The sequence below is a fragment of the Myotis davidii genome, unplaced genomic scaffold (genome assembly GCF_000327345.1).
Source record: "Myotis davidii unplaced genomic scaffold, ASM32734v1 scaffold107, whole genome shotgun sequence".
NCBI classification, from domain to species: Eukaryota; Metazoa; Chordata; class Mammalia; order Chiroptera; family Vespertilionidae; genus Myotis; species Myotis davidii.
The window spans coordinates 2,278,944-2,300,696 of NW_006383012.1; the positions used below are offsets into that span (position 1 = coordinate 2,278,944).

At 38.7% G+C, this 21,753-nt stretch overlaps 1 protein-coding gene across 1 annotated transcript in view; it reads left to right on the forward strand.

Moving 5' to 3' along the window:
* Positions 1–21,753, forward strand: part of MXI1 (MAX interactor 1, dimerization protein) — an 80,945-nt gene that overhangs the window by 28,735 nt on the left and 30,457 nt on the right. The window contains exons 5-6 of the mRNA XM_006778743.2: positions 2,268–2,400; positions 14,650–14,679. Of these exons, the coding sequence (XP_006778806.2) occupies positions 2,268–2,400; positions 14,650–14,679 (163 nt within the window). The remainder of the gene's footprint in view (positions 1–2,267; positions 2,401–14,649; positions 14,680–21,753) is intronic.

Here is a 21,753-nt window from a genome sequence, read left to right on the forward strand (position 1 = left end):
GGAAAGATCAACCAAAGGACTTATATGCAAGCATATAGGCCTAACCAATGGACACGGACAACGGGGGGGTGAGGGCATGAGCGGGGTGGGGGGTAGAGGGTAACGTGGGGACTGGGTGCATGTATGAGGGGAGGTGTGTGAGAGGGGAGGTGCGCGTGTGAGGAGGTGCGCGTGTGAAGAGGGTGCCTGTATGAGGGGAGGTGCGCGTGTGAGGAGAGTGCTCGCGTGAGGGGAGGTGTGCGTGTGGAGAGGGTGCATGTATGAAGAGGGTGCGCATGTGAGGGCAGTGCATGTGTAAAGAGTCGTGTATGAGGAGTCGTGTGTGCATGAGGCAGTTGCGCATGTGAGGAGGTACCTCTGACTACGCGTATGTGGGTGAGGTGTATGCGCATGTGAGGGGAAGTGTGCGTATGTGAAAAGGCTGCAGTTGTGAGGAAGGTGCGCTCGTGAGGGGAGGTGTGCGTGTGTGAAGAGCGTGCATGTATGAGGAGGGTGCATGAGTGAGGGGAGGTGTGCGTGTCTGAGGAGTGTGCACACGTGAGGGGAAGTGTGCATATGTGAGAAGGCTGCATGTGTGAGGAGCGTGCATCTGTGAGGAGTGTGCACACGTAAGGGGAGGTGTGCGTGTGTGAAGAGCGTGCATGTATGAGGAGGGTGCATGTATGAGGAGGGTGCGTGTGTGAGGAGTGTGCACACGTGAGGGGAAGTGTGCATGTGTGAGAAGGCTGCGTGTGTGAGGAGGGTGCATCTGTGAGGAGTGTGCACACGTAAGGGGAAGTGTGCATATGTGAGAAGGCTGCGTGTGTGAGGAGGGTGCATCTGTGAGGAGGGTGCACACGTAAGGGGCGGTGTGTGTGTGTGAAGAGCGTGCTTGTATGAGGAGGGTGCATGTGTGAGGAGGATGCATGCATGAGGAGGGTGCATGTATGAGGAGGGTGCGTGTGTGAGGAGTGCGCACACGTGAGGGGAAGTGTGCATGTGTGAGAAGGCTGCGTGTGTGAGGAGGGGGCATGTGTGAGGAGAGGTTGCATGTGTGAGGAGGGTGCATGTATGAGGAGGGTGCGTGTGTGAGGAGTGTGCACACGTGAGGGGCGGTGTGCGTGTGTGAAGAGCGTGCATGTATGAGGAGGGTGCATGTATGAGTAGTGTGTACGCTTGAGAGGAGGTGTGCGTGTGTGAGGAGCGTGCATGTATGAGGAGGGTGCATGTTTGAGGAGGGTGCATGTGTGAGGAGGATGCATGCATGAGGAGGGTGCATGTATGAGGAGGGTGTATCTATGAGGAGGGTGCATGTTTGAGGAGGGTGCATGTGTGAGGAGGGTGCATGTGGGAGGGGAGATTGCATGTGTGAGGAGGGTGCATGTATGAGGAGGGTGCATGTGTGAGGGGAAGTGTGTGTATGAGGACTGTGCGCGTGTGAGGAGATGCACGTGTGAGTTCGTGAGGGAGCGGCATGTGGGAGGCCCTTTGTGAGGGAGGTGGACACACGTGTGGGAAGGCGCATGTAGGTCTGTGCAGGAGGATGAGGGCGGTGCAGGGGCAGGGAGCGGGTGGGAGCTGGGAGGCTGGAGAGCAGGCGCCTGGAGGGGGTGAACCTGAAGCTGGGGGAATGGGACCCAGGAACCTGAAGGCAGGGGTGGGAGCTGCACAGGTAGGGCTGGGAGGCCAGGCTGAGAGCTGGGCGGGCGCACACTGGGGAGGGGCCTCTGGAGATCCATCAAGGTGGCATGATGGGAGATCCGGTTAGGGATGGAGTCCAGAGATGTCAAGAGACGGGGTATGAAGAGTAGGAGCAGTGGGAGTGGTAGTGTCAGGAGAGACAATGCCCTAAGACGAGGGGATTGAGTCATTTTAAGTACATGAAAACGTGGGGCTTAGAATGCCACCTTCTAGCCTGGGAAGAGTTCAAGGAAAGGGGCAGTTGTGAGACAAGTGAAATGAGTGAGGTGAACGGTAACCTGGCTCAGCAATTAGGGTAAGTCAGGAATTCTTGGAGAAAATGACTTTGTTAGAGGGATAAGCGACTTGATTTAGAGGACGTCTCCACACACCTTCCAGGCGGCTGATTGGGTCTCCGTGTAATGTCACAGGACTGATGTCCAGGTAGGGACTGGGGATTTTATCTTCCAACCAGAAAGAACGGGAAAGTAGTGCCTCTTTTTCTTCTCCTGTTTTAACAACCTGCTACTGCAAGGACTTCAGCGCTAGGGATCCATGGAATTGGGTATATTTCTCATATATTTTTTTTTCCCTCGCTGTCTCTTTAGAGTGTGAACATGGCTACGCCTCAACGTTTCCCTCCATGCCGAGCCCCCGGCTGCAGCATTCGAAGCCCCCACGGAGGTTGAGCCGGGCACAGAAACACAGCAGCGGGAGCAGCACCACCAGCACTGCCAACAGGTAGCAAGCTGGGGAGGCTTAGAGAGGACAGCAGGAGGGAGGGACGGAGGGAGGGAGGGAGGGAGAGAGGGAGCACACACTCAGGTACAAGCGCCAGGCCTGCTGACCGCAGGTCTCTAACACCAAGTGTGGAGCAACACTGCCCACCCAGATGGGTCCTTTTACCAGCACCCCTGGGGATGTGGCCCTTTTAACGTAATGAAGTGTAGGAACCATAACCTGACTTGGTGTAGAAGGGAAGGAATAGAACCTGGAAGGACAACCAAACAAGTTGTTCCTGTTATGCATGTCAAACATTGGTCTTGTATGTCATGGCATTGAGTGGGAGGTCTATGATTTGGAGGGGCAGTGGGCTGACAGGCTTTGCAGCGTGTGTACATGCATGCAGTGACATGCTAAACGTAAGCTTGGGCCCCGCTTTAAACTTGGGATGATCCAAGAAGAATTTTTTAAAAATCAGAAATATCTCAGGCAGGACATAAAGCAGAATTAAGGGTTTTGTTAAAGGAACAGACATATTGTATTAGGTACAGTAGGAAGTTAGTGGGCATGGTCTGTTGGTTGTTTATGGATGAAAGGGAAGAACAGGCTATGAAGGTTTTGCCTTTTACTTAATAAGATTGAATTGGTAAGAGCAAAAAAAGAAAGAAAAAAGGAAAGCTGCTTATTCTTCAGTCAGAACAGACCCCTAGAAAATGCTTGTCTGGATGACTCAGACACAGTTGACTTCCATTTTTTGAAAATTTTTGGTGGTGACTGGCTGTCTTTTCAGTGTTCTTGTTCGAGAGGGCCAGTGAATTCTAAGGATTCATCTCATGAGAATTTCCAAAGGCTGTCTTAAAACAGAGGCTGCCTTTTCCATGGATGAGAGGAATTGAGATGTTTCCCCCTGAGTCCCAAAGCTTTGTCTAGGCAGCGGTTCTCAACCTGTGGGTCGTGACCCCTTTGGGGGTCCAACGACCCTTTCACAGGGGTCGCCTAAGACTATTGGAAAACACATATATAATTACATAGTGTTTTTGTGATTAATCACTAGGCTTTAATTATGTTCAATTTGTTACAATGAAATTGGGGGTCACCACAACATGAGGAACTGTATTAAAGGGTCGCGGCATGAGGAAGGTTGAGAACCACTGGATATAAACATGCATTTTGGAGGGGCAGAGAGCAATCTCTGAAGGCTTTGGAGAACGCCAGACAAGCGGTTGGATAGTCACTTAGGAAGGCAGCAGGACCAGGGACTTTTACTGATTGATGCAGGAAACCTAAAACTCCTGTAGAGGACAGAGCTAGAAAGGTTAGATTTTCCCATTCTGCATTTATAACATCACTGAAGCAAAACTCGGATTCGCTCTTCTCCCTTTGACCCGTCTATAAAGCTGTATGTTTCCTTTTTTGGCTGCTTTTCTTCTTCAAGATTATTCTGTATTTTTTAAACTTACTTTAAAAATAATTAACCATAAGCTTAATATACCGTATTTACGTTTATGTGTGGATCTAGACCAGTGATGGCAAACCTTTTGAGCTCAGCGTGTCAGCATTTTGAAAAACCCTAACTTAACTCTGGTGCCGTGTCACATATAGAAATTTTTTGATATTTGCAACCATAGTAAAACAAAGATTTATATTTTTGATATTTGTTTTATATATTTAAATGACATTTAACAAAGAAAAATCAACCAAAAAAATGAGTTCGCGTGTCATAGGTTCGCCATCACTGGTCTAGAGGGTTTATTGTGGTATAGTAGGTTTGGGATGAAAATATATAATATGATAAGCATCATTTAAAAAATGTAAGTGTAAATTTTCTTGCTCTTCATAGTTCCTCTGGTTAAGGAATCAGCAATTAAGACATATTCATAATTTGTGTGTTTTTTCAATCCATGGGTAGATTAAAAAAAATCTTTTTTTTAAAATTTGGAGACCTGAGAAGAGTACCAGATAGAACACCAGACTTGGATTCTGTTATGCTACAAGTATTTATTGAGTCTTTTATCTAATAGAAATCAGGTATATGACCTCATTGCATTTTCTCTCTGCCCCTTGACATTCTTATTTTTAAAATAAGGGGATAGACTACATATTCCCCAAGGTCCTTTCTTCCCTCAAATTCTATGACACTGATTTATTGACAGTTTTAGAGATCAGTTCCTCTATTAGTTATTCACTCCACCACCCCATCATTTCAGATGTGACATTTTTATTAACAGCTCAGAGATTACAGAGACATAAATAAATGTGCATTTCTAGATTTTTTACCTATTATATTACAGGTCATTAATAAGTCTTTGTCATCTTTTGACTCCTACTTTGCTCAGCTTGGGGTTTTGACTAAGTGGTATTTCTCTTTCACGCTAGTATTCCTGTCAGGATTCTACTATTGTGTGTGGGACCACAGTGCTAATTACTGTGTGTTTTCATATAGCATGTCAGAAAATTTGTAAAACTAGAAGAATTCTATGTTCTTACAGTATACCCAAGGGAAAATAACTACATGCACATTGGACCACCTAAGACTAAGGAAGGTAATTTTTCATGGGAATATAAGTAGAGAGAGAAATAGATTTTAGAATATATTACATCAAGGTTCTCTCATGGGTGAGATTTAAACTGGGACCTATAGATAAAAATTAGTATGTTAAAGCAAAACACTAGAAATTATTCCTCCTTACTGTTTTTTTAAAAAAATTTCTGCTTCATGAAGTAGGGGAGCCAAGAATTAAATTCCAATGCTGGAGTACTTGGGAAATAGTGTTGTTAGTCCTTTTGTAAGGGGAAACTGTAGACTTCCTGTTAACTTGAAGCCTATTACTGGATTTAATAGAGATTTTATTATACTGGTTACATAAAGCAGGAAGAAAGAAAACTTGTAAAAATTTTCCATTTATTAGTAATCTGAAAGAAGGAAAGGAATAGAGTCGATGCGTATATATGTCTTATTTTCCTGACAAAAAAAGCTACCTTTGTGGAAGTTTTTGTTCCTGTTATGCATTTCAAACATTGGTCTTGTATGTCATAAAATGACATTTGTTTCCTTGACATGGCAACATCTTTAAGATACAATGTTGATTGAGTTTTTCCCCCTAATAATTTCAGATATAATAAGATAATCCTGATATCAAATGTTATTGTACAAATTTATGTTGCTGGTTGATTCCTAATAGTATACATTTCTATTCCTCCTTTCCCCTAAGTCTTGAAATCTTCTTTTCACAGAAGTACAAAGGAGAGAAAATAAGTGCTATAATGTAATGTTGTAAACTTCCCAGTAATTTTGGGAAATTCCAGTAATTTTGACATTTGGAATCTTTGATATGTAATTATTTTTTGAATACATGATCGACTTTACTGTCGTCTTGGTCCTGGGCTTCTGGCACACTCCCTGAAATCACCCTTGCTAAGATGGTACTGCTATTAGAGAGCCTGGCTACAGTTGCTATCTGGCTTATTGAGGAGCATCAGATAAGCTCAAATTCCCAGATTATTCACTGTTTTGTTTCACAACGGAAAAAATATCTCAAGATCTGTCATCTTTAAAATGCTGCTAACTCTGTGGCTTCAGTGTATAACACTGATTTCTTCCTCAGTATCTCTTCAGTCTGCCTCCCATCTTCATTACTACCCTCCTAATCTAAGACACCGTCATCTCTCACCTGGACGACTGCCATAACCTCCTAACTGGTATCTCTGCAACCACTCTTACCCCAGAGATAATTCTGATGTTTCCTCCTATCTTTTTACCCGTACTCTGTTCTCTGCTGGGGAATAATTTTTCTTCCCCTTTGGCCAATTTATCTCTGCCTAATAACACTCTTGTTTCCTCTTCAGGAAAGCTTCTCCTCACACGCAAAAGTAAATCAGATGTTCACATACCTCATAGCACCCTTATTTTTCCTTCTTATAGTATGCAGAAATATAGTTACCTGATTGATTAATTCATGTCTCATTCGCTGTTCTAACTCCATGAAGGCAGGAATTGAATCTCTTCTACTTAAAAATGTACCCCCAGTACCTATCACGGTGCCCTGTATACAGTAGATGTTTCTTAAAGAATGGAAGGTTTTAAGACTCCAGGTGGACTGTTAGTTGAAACAGACTTTCTCTTTTGTGCTGCATACCATATTAGACTCTTGAAGGAACAAAGATGGGAGAATATGCAACTCTTACTTTAGCAAACTCTTTGATTACGTTGTATTCTAAAGATGTTAATGATAACATATTTGGAAAGGAAAACAATACATAATATTTGAAGAATAAAAATCTTCAAACCACCAGTTCTATAGAATGTTACAATTAATTTTAAAGAACACTTACTGTGTTCTTTGTCATGTGAAAACAAAATCTCAAAATTTGTGTATGCAAAGAACCATATGTCTGTCAAATATTGATATGTACCTGTGACATATGCATAGTAATTGCATTATTTTAAAGTGATCTAGAAAGTAGTGAGTATAAATTTATGTTTGAATTTCAAGTTGATGAAAAATTACTTCTCTTTAGTATCTTGAATGATTAACACAGTCTGTGTGATATGTTCTGTGATATTGTCTTCCACTAAAATCGAGTTTAAATGAAAAATTCTCAAGAATTATTTATATACTTCTAAACAAACTCAGACTTTTCATTAAATGCTTCATTGAAGCATAAGTTTGCTGTTGCTGGGTTTCTTAAAGATATATTCCTCTGTGGAAATATCTTTTGAAGGAGACTTAAATGATCTTGCCTTCTAAGTCAGTAGGGTAACTGCTTCTGTTTCTATTTGATGAGAGGCCTTTTGCCAGAATATTAAATATATGATGTGGATAAGATCACAAATCATAGAAAGAGAATTCAAGATTTCATCTTGCATAGTTCTCTGCTTTATGAAGGTAAAATATTACCACTCATTTTATGATTAAAGCACATGTGGCCTAGAGATGGTAAGTGATTTGCCCAAGCGTGATAGGTATAGGTGATGGTTGACTTTAGTATCAAATTGGATTCTAAGTGGTATATACTAACTAGATAAGATCGTTGACCTGAAGAAAGCTTTCTTTTCTAAATTTCTTCTTACAAATGAAACAGCATTGCTTCATTTTGAATATAGTATGTTTCTTTGTTATTTCTCAAGTGAAGACTGTTTTCCAGATACTAATTTAATCAGAGAGGCTGGATGGTATGATTTGACAAAACATATTTCTAGACCCCATTTTTGGCCAATAGTGCTGAGTATTTAGTTGTATTTTTCTTAGTAAATCCTGCCTTGTTTGTTTATTTATTGCAAAAAGTGGATGATGGAATGTGAGCTACATTAGGACAAGGACTTTGTAATGTTGAGAAGACTTTTAGAGAAACTTGGGCTTAATTGATTGCTTTGTGTGAAACTGATCTCGGGATGTTTAATATTTTTATTCTCATTGTCAGTTTATTTTAGCAGGTACACTTATTGGAGACAAAGTTATGTTTGCTCAACCTCATTTGAAGTTGAGGCCCATATTATGAGAAATAGCTGAGTAATGTGTTTCTTTTATTCTTTAGCAAATATTTAAGTATCACTAGGAATTTAATATTGATTTGGTAAGTACCGGTATGTGCCGTTTCCATAAGTTTGAAAAATAACTTGAATCTTAATGGTCAAGTAAGTGTAACAGGTGTGAGGCACTGTCTTAGAAGGTGAAGGTCTCTTATTCTGCTTGTCCACAGGAAGACTTGAATGTAAATGGTTATAGCATTACTCATAATCACCAAAAGCTGGAAACAATTAAACATTAGAAAGCAAGCCAGGTATATTTATCTTAAATCCACTTAACATTTAAAAAAGTAATATATGTAACATGTATGTAGTAATATAAAGTAATATGTAAAGTTATATGTTTGTTAAACTGGCTTCAAACCTCTAATCACATGGTTGGTCTATCTGGCATGGTCAGCCTCCAATGTGAGTCATCTCTTTAGCATAAACTCAAGTTTGGGCCAGGGCCCATCATGAATGATGGAGACATTGCTATCACTTGGGAAATTCTAAGGTTTTAGAAGCTCTGTCTCAGGAAGTTGGGACAAAGACAAGACAAATTCTTTATTGTTAAACTGATACTTTCCATACATTGTTGGGTTCTGTTTGCTAATATTTTGTTAAGAATTTTTATGTCTATGTTCACGTGGGATAGTAGTCCATTTTTGCTTTGTTTTATTTGTTATCCCAATGTAGTTTCTTTGTCAGGTTTTTGGTATCAGGGTAATAATACTGTCTTCAAAATGAGCTGGGAAATGTTCCCTCTCTCTTTATTTTTGGAAAGATTTTTCTATAAGATTGGTATTATTCATTAAGTGTTTGGTAAAATTTACTAATGATGATTTCCGGCCTATAGTTTTCTTTGTGGGAAAGTGTTTTCTTAAACTACAAATTTAATTTCTTTAATAAATGCAAGTCTATTCAGGGTTTTTAAATCTTCTTGAGTCAGTTTTAATAGCATGTGTTTTTAAGAATTTGTTCATTTCCTCTAAGTTGTTGAATTTATTGGCATTAAAGTTGTTCATAATATTCTCTTATCCTTCTAATGTATATAGGATCTGTTGTGATAGGCCCTCTTTCACTCTTATTTGCACATATTAGTAATGTTTGTCTTTTTTTCTTCATCAGTCTTAGAAGAAGTTTATCAGTTTTGCTGATTTTTTAAAATCAGCTTTCAGGTTTATTGATATTGTTTCCTGTTTTGTTCACTCCTGTTCTTGGCATTATTTCTTTCCTCTACTTCAGAGTTTTTTATTCTCAGCACTATTTTGGGCCAGATAATTCTGTTTTGAGCATCATAGGTTGTTTAAAGCATCTCTGGCCTCTCCGTAGAAAATGCCGGTAGTGTGTCCCTAGTTGGGATGATCAAAAATGTCTCTAGATATAATAGAATGTCTTCTGGTGAACAAAACAGCTCACAGTTGAGAACCATTGCTTGACTTCTTTTGGTTCACTTTTTTTCTTTTTCTAGCTTCTAAAGATGGAATCTTAGGTCATTGATTGATTTTGGGCTCTTCCAGCAGCAACATAAGGATTTAAAGCTAAACATATTCTCTAACTACTGCTTTAGCTACATCCAACATATTTGTTAGGTTGTGCTTTTATTATTTTTCAGTGCAGGATATTTTCTAATTTCTCTGCAGTTCATTCTTTGATTTGTGACACATCTTCCAAGTAATGATTTTTTTTCTACCAGTAGTTATGCTACTATTATTGATTTCTAATTTAATTCCATTGTGCTTAGAAAACTTACTCTGTATGATTTTTGTACTTAGAAATTTATTTTAAAAATTGTGCTTTACAAAGTGCATAACTTAGGAATATTTATGCAGTATGCCAAAGGATTTGTCAAAGACTTAAATTAGGGTGTTTGCTATAATTGAAAATGAATTGATTTTTACAGAATTCAGTTTATATGTAATTTTCCCCCTGTTTATTGAAAATGTACATATAGAAAAATGTACAGATCTTAAGAGTACAGCTTGATGAGTTTTCACAAAGGTGAAGAAATAAAATATTACAGACTCTTCTTAGAAGCTATTCTCTTAACTCTTTCCAGTCACTGTCACCCCCTCCCTGATTTTTGATACCATAAATTAATTTTAGAACTTTATATGAATGGAGTTACACAGTATGTATTTTTGTAGGTTTGCCTTCTTTCATCCAACATTATGTTGAAATTATGAAGGTTCTCCCATGTTATTGCATAGTAGTTGTTCATTCTCACCTTTCTATACAGTCTTACATTATGTGAATATCTCACAACTTATTCATTCTACTATTGATGGATATTTGAGTTGTTTCAGTTTGGGGCCAGTGAAAGGAATGACCATTCTTTTGTGTATCCTTTGGTGAACATATATTAGTTTGGTGTATTCCTATAAGTGGAAATGTTTAGTCATAAGGTGTGTATGTATTCAGCTTTGATATACAGTAGGTCCTTGGGTTACATCGGTGATCCGTTCCTACGGCACGACATAACGCGCCTACATAAGCACCTACGTCACTCACATGGAGCACATACACAGCAGTAATGAAGTGAAACAGTAAAAAAAAATTAAAAGATAACAATTCCTGACCTTTACTTGTGGTAAATAAATAATAAAAAACATAAAGCACATATGTACATACGTCGAAATGACAGAACTTTTTTTTTATAAATAAATGGGAGATGGCGACATAACCACGAAACGACGTACGTCGAGTCCGATGTAACCCGAGGACTGCCTGTATAAGGTTTAAGCAAAATTTTATTGTTTTTGTTATGCATCCTTTTAGGCACTTGGTTTTTTGTGGTCTTAGTTATTGTAGTGATGTGGTTTTGTCATTGTTAAAGATAGCAATAAATTTCTTATGGTGCATTTTTTTCTAAAAGTCTGCAATATTAAAAAATATTCTATATCCCCACTATATGAGAATGTATTTATAATTGTATACTTGTATTATTGTACTAATGTTTTATAAATACAAGATAAAGTTTAAGAAGAATAAATATAAATAGCAGTTTTACTATTCCACTAATTCTTTTTCACCTCCTTCAGGTAGATACTTTGCAGACCCTTTCTCTAAAGTTTTCTGTTTTTCTTGCCCTTTGAGTGTGTGTGTGCGTGTGTGCATGTGTGTGTATGTATGTATGTGTGTATATGTGTATACACACACATGAAGTATAAGCTTTAGGATACAGTTAGGAGATACTCATTTACTAGTAGCTTCATAGGATATGTTCTTTTCATTGTGTGGGGGGCAACATCCATTAGGCACTTCAGGATTAGAAAGTAAGTGAAAGAAATATATTGGCAAATTGGGAGTTGGCTCATTAATTCAACAAATATAGAAGTCTTTGCTTTTACAAGAAGTGAATATTAATTCTGAGAATGGGGGCTTTTATTTTCCTTTCATGGTGGCACTACTCTTACTATATTGTGCAGTTTCAGTTCTATGCTTCATTTTATTGACTGCCACCAAACTGCCCCCTAAAGAATTAAAAGTTCATATATTGAAGCTGTGTAGTAGTCAATGAAAAGTCACAGATCTGGTTGAGTTAATGACTCCCAGTTAAATAGGGAATGTATTAACATGTCTGTCTTATAGGGATGTTATTTGTGAAAAAGATTGCCTGTGATTCAGTGGTAAAATGATAGAAATGCCATTCTCTCTGTCCTTGGAAGTTAAGCATTCAGAGTAAGGATGTCTGAAAGAAAGACAGTTAATTAGTGTTTGCGCTCAGAGGGGCATTTTATTTGGAGAAGAAGAGTGGGTTAACCGATAGATTATTCAGTACATCTCAACCTTATAGGGAATTTTTCATAATTGAATATTTCAGTGGCACATTGAAGGGCTTGGTTGGACACACAGGCTCAGAAGAGCAAAGAGATTGTTTCTGAGTGTGGCAGTATGTGATAAGTTCAGTTACTCATTTGTTGCTAGCATTATTTAGATTATTTTCTCTGTATACATATAGTTAGGCGTCTTTCTCTCTGTCAAACCCTAAATCTTGTACTGTCCTCACAGCTGACTAAATAATGAAAATATCAATCTTTTCTCTCAGTTTCTTTTTTCATCATTATGGTGGTTTGTTTATTTTCAAGCTAATTCCGGGTGTTACTGGGAACCTGTCAATTTGTCCCATGTAGTATACATAATACTTAATAATACCAGTGCTTATTAAAAATAATAATAATATTTGCAGTAGCTAATGTTTCAGTTTTACATATGAGGAAACTGTTAATCAGCGAGGTTAGAATTTGTCCTCACAGCCTCAGACAGCTTTGAACATTTAAGATACTCAGTATTTGTTGACTTGAGATTACAGGAAAAGAACAACCATCAAAATAGGAGTAAACACTACTGATGCAGTTTTTTTTTTTAATTTGAAGAATATGGCAGTATGATAAAGATTTGTACATATGTAATCATTTTTGCTTCTTAGTATTTGGAAATCTTGTTTAATTTTGCTAGTGGTATAACTAGATATGGCACGTATTTCCTGGTTTGGTGAAAAAGTTCATATTCTTAGCTATAATTTTATATTTTTTAGATAGAGGATAAATGATAATTAAAATCTGAGAGAGGTGAGAACTTGCTGTTAAAATTTTGTTCACAGCAGGGGAGCAAATTATGTTCTTTTGGTGCTCCTTTGATAATAGGCTCAATATAATATTGGAATTCAACAGTTGGTTATCTTTGGGTATATTTTGTTTTTTTTGGCCATATATGGGATTGCCGAACTGTTTAGAATACATTTATGGTACACAGTCTACTTCTTTCTAAATAGATTGTTACCATTTATTACTTACTCTAGTATCACATTGTTTTCATTTTACTTTTTCTGAGTTTTCTCTTGGATAATGGTAATTAAACCAAAACTTACTAAGAGGGAGTGGGGAATTTTATTATTGATTACCCATTCAGATTTTGAATAATATTTGTTTTAAATCTCCTTAAAATGCCTTTTTCCTATTCTAACTTATTGACTTACTTTGACATTTCAATCAAACAAAAAACAACATAAAACTTTTTATAAATGCATATATGATAATAGATATTTAGTTGTAATATAATTTACTTATTGTGTATTGGACTCTTGAGTCTCTGTTAGACTAAAAGTTCAATGTTTTTATAGTTTCTTCCATCTGAATTGTACATATCTTTGCCTTTAATTTGGCTGAACTCTTGAAGAATCCTAAGATTCTTTTTTTACCTCCTTTGATGGAGAAGTCCTTGAATTAAGATAATCTCTTAAAAAGGAATGTCAGTCTTTTTTATCCTGTGTCACTTGGACCTTATGAAACTGCCAAGGAAGCAAAAGATGGACAGGAGACAGTAACTCAGGGAAGCCTTTTGGCTCTTGAACTAAGACAGTGGGTAACATTTCCACAAAACTATGAGACTGACAAAAACGCTCCTATTGTTAAAAATGTAGAAATGTGATTATTAAACATCCATTTGAAAAATCCGATTAAAGTAATCAGTAATGTAATATTGTGAAGGCATTTAACATTAACCAGAATACACTATATTAAATGGTTAAAAGTTTTAGTTCTAGTGATAGGAGCTTAAATTCTCATTTATAGAAGTCCTGCTATTGTTAATGTTAAATTATTGTAAAAGTAATACATGTTCATTCAAGAAAACTAGTATAACATAGTTCTGGTAGTAGCTAACTTTAGAGTTTATTACATTCTGTCCAGTGTAATCTTATTTATTCCTCATAACAGTAATATGAGGCAAGTATTATTTTTCCTAGTTCGTAGATGAGGAAACTGAGCACAGAGAAATGAAGGGACGTTAACAAGGCCACACAGTATTTGAACCCAGGCAGTCTGGCTGTAGAATCTGTGCCCTTCAGCATTCCTTGTCACCAGGTGGTTAAGAACTTGGGGCTTGGAATAAGAAAGACCTGGACTTAAATCATGGCTACCACTTATACTCTTGGGACAAGAGCGTCTCTCTTGACCTTTCTGAGCCTTAGTAATCTTGTTTATAAAACAAGGGCTATTTAGGGGATAAAATGAGATAATGTATGTTAACTGGTTGGCACATTCTTTAGCAGACACGATGCTTCTTCAATAGATGGTATTATTATTATAACAAATACTGATAAGCAAAATGAAAAAAGTCACGAAAAGAAAACAACCATTGTTAGCATTTTGAGGTGTATCCTCCCAGTCTCTTAAAAATGTGTTCCCTTATGTTGTTATTATATTTTCTGCTTATGTTATTTTTCTCTCTTATAACTTTTCCTTGTTTATATTTTACACAAAAGGCAGGAAGACTTGAATTTGTCTGTGTAACTCAGGAGTAAGGCAAGGCTGTTTCAGCTTCTGAGCTGCCAAAACCTTTTCTCTCTATGTTTAGGAGTAAGTGGAGATGGAAGCGGACATAGAAGTACATATACTTTTTTCTCTCATTTTAAACAAAAATGAGGTTATATGTGAATTAAAGTTTCTGATATAATGTCTGCAAATCAACAAAACGTGGGATAGTAGAAATAGAAAAGAACATGTGCTAGTATTAACTTTATTAAAATAACAATGAAACTCCAGTTTCAGACTATTTAGAGATACTAACTGAAAATAACTGTATCTGAGTGAACAGTCTATTTCTTCTTGATGAGTGAGATTATAGAAGTCTGATCATATATTGCATTGTTAAATAAAATCACTGAATGTGGTATAGCAGGTAACTAAACTAATTCCTCCTTTCTAAAGCCTTAGCAACAAAACATGGCTAATGCTCTTTTTTTCATTTCCTTTTAGGTCTACACACAATGAGCTGGAAAAGAATCGGTGAGTCATTGATGAGGTGCAGTTTTCATTTATGTTTAAAAGCAAACTCAACATCTTACCTGTGAAAATAATGTAATCGTATGTAATCATATATATATATATTATATATTTTTAAATCTTTTTATTGATTTTTAGAGAGAGAGGGAGGGAGAGGGAGAGAGAAGCATTGATGTGAAAGCAGAGCATCGATCAGCTGTCTCCTGCACGTCCCCTACCTGGGATTGAGGCTGCAACCCAGGCATGTGCCCTAACCAGGAATCAAACTGGCAACTTTTTGGTGCCCAGGATGACACCTAATCAACTGAGCCACACCAGCCAGAGCTGTAGTTATATATATATATTTTTAAAAAATGTATAGCATATCATGATTCTGCTATATATGTATTTTCTCCAAAAAATGCCTTAAATAGTAAGCTTACACTATCCAAACTGGAAACACATTTTTTAAGTTTGTTTCAGTTTTGAGTTTATGGTATAGCCTTTGTTTCTGTCTATGAAAACAGGTTTATTGTGATAGGTTCATGGCTTAAATATAGTCTTGCTAAAGTATTAGGTTTCTGTAGTGTAGCTAATACATATTATAAAAAATTGCACAACATTGAATTTCTCTTTCTTTGTAGTTTTGTTCATTTATTCATGCATTCAGCAAATCTTTATCAAGCATGAACTGTATGTCTGTCAGGCAGGCATAATGCTTTACATAGAAAATATAAGAATGCATAAAATAGTTTCGGTCCTTAAGGAACGTATAACCTCCTGGGGGAACAGACAGGTAATTAAAAATCCTATGTAAGTATGGTGAGTATGGTAATGGAGAAGCATGGATGCTGATATATTACTTTGGAGGGTCCACTGATTCTTTTTTGAGGGAGTCTTGGAAGGCTCTACAGTGGATGGTGAGTGAGCATTGTATATCGAAGGAACTTCAAGATTTTCAATATGAGTATGAAAGATTGTTGCCTAAGACAAGCCAGGCCAAAGGTTGACAGCTATGCTGAAGAGTTTGGACTTTTTCTGAGAGCAATAGGGGGCAGTTGGCTGATTTGACGATGGGTTGTCATACAATCCACTTTGTGTTTTGGAAAGATCACTTTGGCTGCAGTTTGAAGAATTGGTTGATTAGAAGAAGGGATCTCAGAGACAAGAACACTCTTTTGGAGGCTATTGGAAGCCTACTTGGTAAGAGATGATAGGGGCCATTGGAGATAGAAGTAGACAGAATAAAGAGATAGGATAGGGTATAAGCAATAGAAATAGGTGATTAGTTTGCTATAGAAGGTTAAGTTTTAGGTGGTATTAGTATTTACTGAGAGAAGGAGTATAGGAAGAGGACAAGTTTGGCAGAGAAGGTGAAGGTTTTACAAATACTCTTTTTTTTGATAGAAATTAGATTAATAACCAACAAACTGGGATTGTCTGCACCAGTCATTTTGTTGTTATTGATAATCCTCACCAAGGATATTTTTCCATTGATTTAAAAAATTTTTTTTAATATATTTTTATTGAGTTCAAAGAGGAAGGGAGAGGAAGAGAGAGAGAGAAATATCAATGATGAGAATCATTGATCGGCTGCTTCCTGCATGCCCCCTACTAGGGGATCGAGCCCGCAACCCAGGCATGTGCCCTGACCGGGAATCGAACTGTGATCTCCTGGTTCATACGTTGATGCTCAACCACTGTACCATGCCATCTGGGCTCCATTGATTTTTAGAGAGTGGAAGGGAGGGGGAGAGACACACAGAGAAACAGTGATGTGAAAGAAACACATTGACTAGTTGCCTCTTGCACAAGTCTCGAGGAGGGCCCTGGGATAGAACCTGCAACTGAGGTTGTGCCCTTGACTGGAATACAGCCCCACCCTTCAGTGTGAGGGCTGATGCTCTAGCCACTGAGCCAAACCAGCTATGGCTGTACCAGCCATTTTTGACAAAAAAGATTTCTGTGACCTTCAACTTTTTGTCCTGCCCCCCCCCTTTTTTTTAATAGAAGGGACCTTACAGATTGACTAGCCTAACTGCCTCATTGCAGATGAATTTAAATGTCAAATTCTCCTGAACAGGCTTAACATAGTCCTCCAGACAGACTTTGGCTTTTACCACTTCGTTTGTGTTATACTTTGTTCATCTCCTACTGTAAAACTTAATCAGGTAGTATCTGTTCATGTCTCTTTCTGCCATATGACTATGATTGCCTCAAAGGCAGGGATTCTGTTTTGTTCAATTTTTGTTTTGTTTTGTTCAATTTTTTATCTTCAGCTCCTAGCATTTGATGCATGTATAGTAGCTGATGGCTTCAATATTGAGTGAAGGATAGAAGTAGAGCAAAGTTTAGTGGTTTAGTAAAGATGTTTGCTGGTTTGTAGCAAAGCAGTTTGGCAGGAAACCTTTCATTTTAAAGAGTCTCTTTTCTGCCTTATATTATGGCTAATTAAAACAGAGCAAGAAGACCAATAAATAACAGCTCTGAGGATTCGACAAATAAAACCTTACATGGAACTTTAAATTAAAGCTCAGAGTATATTTTGGGCCACATGCTTTAAATACTGATAAACATGTGGCTTTTGTAATTATTTCTTTCACCTAAATATGTTGTCCTTGGGTGAGACTCTCATTGGAAACCTGACAAAAAACCTTTTTATTTTTTATTTTTAACATTGGAGTAAAGAGAATCTTCAGTAAACTGTTCAGAATGGAGCTCTTTTAATCTTTGAGTAAACTTTGTTTCATGCATTCTGCATACCAGTTCTGATTTACTGATAACTTTATCACCCATTATATTACTTTGCTATACTCTATAAATTGTTTAATCTAGTGTCTTTCTGTGGCACTGGTGCAACGTGTGTGGCTTTTATTGCCTGGACCGTACACAATCTCCAGTATCTCCAGTGAAGGCTTTTTGTTCTCCTTTTATGTACTTAAGTCTAAGGCTTTCTGGTTGGTTTCCTACCCTACCTCACTTAAGGCATGGTTCCCCCATCCTCTTCTGTCCTATCCTGATAGTCCTAGATAGCCTTTGTTTCTCAAATTATTTCTTCCCCTGTCTCTCTTCTTCCCTTCTTTCCTTTGTCCGTTCATCCCTCCCTCTCTTCCTTGAGGCTTAGTTGAAAGGTAATATAAAATTCACCTTTCCCAGATGAATTTGTTTTTAAATGAGGTATTTATCAACATAAATAAATCTTATTTAGTGGAATATGTCAGAGAGTGAGTGCCAAAGGAAGAGTCCAGTTCAATAACCTCTACTTCACTTCTGAAAAGTTACAAATTTGGCTTGTGATCCAGCAAAAAAACCCCAGACATGTTGGTAGATATGGGATGATTTAAGGGAGGGGGGTGTTTTAGCCAAATTTGCAAGAAGCCAGATATAAAAAATATTTTAAAAATTTAAGCCTGTATTGTTATTACATTTTATAGTTTTTATCTAGTTCTATTTAATGGTTCTCTTTTTTCCCCCCAAGACACCATTTTTTATTTGACATTTTAAATTTTAAAAAAGTTAATCTAGCTTTGGCATCCTTTAAAATAAATAGAATTTTGGCTTTACCTTTCATTTGCTTTTGAGTGTGAGCCCATATGAGGAAAGGAATTCACTATGAAAAGGGCAATTTGATGTTTGTCTTCATTCTGAAAATATATTTCTGAAGTAATTCATAGTTTTGAAATGTTGCCACTTTATATACATATTGATGTTAGAAGTTTTTTCTTTTCTTTTCTTTTTTTTTAGCTTGGGGGCCACATCTTGCACATAAAGCTACTTTTAGTTCGTGTTTCCTACTGGGGCAATGCAGTGAGAATTAGAGTAGATGGCTGTAAACTGTTAGTGAACTTAAAGCCCCAAGACCGTTGAAGCCCTGGATCTGTCCTCGAGGAGACAAAAGCCAACAAATGTTGAGGTTCATATTCCCAGATCTCAGAAAGAAGCCTAATGGTGCAGATTTGGGTCTGGCTGGCCCAGGGAAGTTTGTTCTGGTCCAAAATTACCCCCAAATGCCTACAGCCGATTAGGGAGCTGTAGATAGTCCCAGGACTGATAAAGAAATTCAGATCCTTTTTAAGATAGGTCCTGGTGGGCTTATTTCTGCCTAAAACCCTGACAGCTACACCGAGCCTAGTCTAGATGGTTCAGAGCATTTGTTACTTGCATACTCATCCTGTCTCCCTAGACCAGCCGTGGGCAAACTTTTTGACTCGAGGGCCACAATGGGTTCTTAAACTGGACCAGAGGGCCGGAACAAAAGCATGGATGGAGTGTTTGTGTGAACTAATATAAATTCAAAGTAAACATCATTACATAAAAGGGTACGGTCTTTTTTTTTTTTTTTTAGTTTTATTCATTTCAAATGGGCTGGATCCGGCCCACGGGCCGTAGTTTGCCCACAGCTGCCCTAGACCCATAATAGGTCTTAACAGACGAGGTAGAGGTAAAAGGTCAGCAGGGTACCTCTAACTGTTCTGCATTCCCCAAGTACCTGTATGAATCATCTCATGGTAAAATGAACGAATCTTTGAGATTTAAGAGTTAAGAATTTACATTAGCTTACCTTATGTGTTGGGTCCTTTGCCAGAGTAGAAACCGTTACAGATTTTAGATTGCTTCATTGTTTTTTATTTTATTAAATTGAAATTACTGATGATGTTTTTGAAAGAACAACAACTTTAACAGGACTTAAATGGTCAGGACCTTAGTGCTGATGGCAAGAGATGCCATCCAACCTTAATATCTGTCATTACATTGAAACAAAAGGCTCACCTTTATTGCAAAGTTGGCAAAGCTAGAAGGCCCAAAGGAGGATAATGGACTAATAATGCCTTCCTAAGCAGAGCAGAAGTGCCTGAGTATTTTTTATTTTAAAAAAAAGCATGTTGCTGAAACCGGTTTGGCCCAGTGGATAGAGCGTCGGCCTGCGGACTGAAGGGTCCCAGGTTTGATTCCAGTCAAGGGCATGTGCCTGGGTTGCGGGCACATTCCCAGTGGGAGATGTGCGGGAGGCAGCTGATTGATGTTTCTCTCTCATCGATGTTTCTAACTCTCCCTGTAAAAAATCAATAAAATATATATTTTTAAAAATCGCATGAAAAATAAAGCTCCGTTCCGTTTCATTTTGAAGGCTACGATTAGGCAGAAAGTCTAAGTTACCTTTGCAAGAAGGCAGCTGAGTCCAAATCGCGTTTTATGTAACTCACCCTAATTAGACTGCAAACGTGGCTGGAGTGAGCACTGAAGTCTTCCCTGTACAAAAATTGGTTTTCATACTGAACGTTGAAACCCAGTTGTGGTCTGTGTAGTCATTTTAGTGAGTCATTTTGAAAAAAGGAATAGAATAGAAAATATCAAAGTGCATTGCTTTGATGTAAAGTTACATGATGTAAAATACTGTGGTCATAGTAAAAGAGCCACTGCTCTGAATAGTCGAGGAGAATATGTGCTGGGCCATGAAGAAGAAATAGAATTTGAATCTAAGGAAAGGGGGCAGTCCCTGGAAGGAGGAAGGTGTCATCATAAGCTGTATTCAAACAGTGAGTAGACCATATGGAGGGGAAGAACAGTCAGTCAAATTAATAGTGGAAAGTGAGGCTGGAAAGGTGGTTTAGAATTAAATTGTGGAATGTTATTGAATGTCAAGGAATTTGGAATTTATATTGTTGACAGTAGTGAGTTTTTGAGGCTTTAGAAGCAACAAGATAGGCATGATTAAAGCATTAAAAAAAGGTTAGTCTAGTTACAGAAGCAGGGGGACTGTAGTGGAAGGATATGAGAATCAGCAGTCAGGTGATAGAAATGGGAACCGAAAGGAAGAGAGAGGACTAGGAAACCATATAAAAAAAGAATATTGTTTTCCATCAACTCCTCACATTTCATGCTTCACATAGCAGCAACAAGGATCTTCTCAAAGGATGTATCATATCTTGTCATTTCTGTTTATAAATTCTCATTGGCTTCCTGTTGCAATTAGGTAAAATCTCTGGCCTACAAAGTTCTGCTGTTCTATCTCTCATCTACGGTCCAGCCAGCTCTGCCTCCCCCGCACCCCCCACCTCAGACATACCGCGTTCATTTTCATCTTGGGCTTTTGCACTTGCTCTTCCTGTTGTTTACAGCGGTTCTCAACCTGTGGGTCGTGACCCCTTTGGTGGTCAAACGACCCTTTCACAGGGGTCGCCTAAGACCATCCTGCATATCAGATATTTACATTACAATTCATAACAGTAGCAACATTACAGTTAGGAAGTAGCAACAAAAATAATTTTATGTTTGGGTCACAACATGGGGAACTGTACTTAAAGGGCAGGAAGGTTGAGAACGACTGGTTTAGAAAGTCCTTGCTCTAATTCTTCATCATTATTTAGTTCTCAGTTGTCTGGTCATCTCCTTAGAGAACAGTAATTGCTCGCTGCCTCGCACGCCCCCCCCCCCCATCACTCTCTATCCCATTGTCTTTTCTGTTGCCTTAACATTTATTTCTGAATTATTTCAGTTACCTGACTTCTTTCACTAAACCATAAATTTCAGGAAGGCAGGGACTTTATTTAGGCTTAGCATATAGCAGTCATTCAATAAATATCATTGAGTGACAAAATGATTCTGTCTACTATTGAGTGTATCTATAACCAATAATATGTGTTAGTGAATTATAATAACACTAGAGGCCCGGTGCACAAAAATGTGTGCACTCGGGAGGGGGGGGTCCCTCAGCCGGGCCTGCGCCCATTTGCAGTCCAGGACCCCTTGGGGGATGTCCACCTGTTGACTTAGGCCCACTCCCCAGGGGATCAGGCCTAAGCTTGCAGTCAGACATCCTTCTGGCAGACAGGGAGCCCTCGGGGGATGTCCAACTAAAGGCTTAGGCCCCCAAGGGAGCTGTGATAAGGAAGCTGGGGTGACAGAGGAGCCACGCTGTCCTGCCCCGCCACCCTGGGTTGGGTCGCACATGGGACGCCCGGATGGCGGCTGGGCGGGCCGGCGGATTACTGCTGCCCCACCGGCCATCCCCGGGTCGGGTCACACATGGGACCCCGGTGCGGGTTGGCCAATTGCTGCTGCACCGCCCGGCCACCCCGGGCCGGGTCGCACATGGGA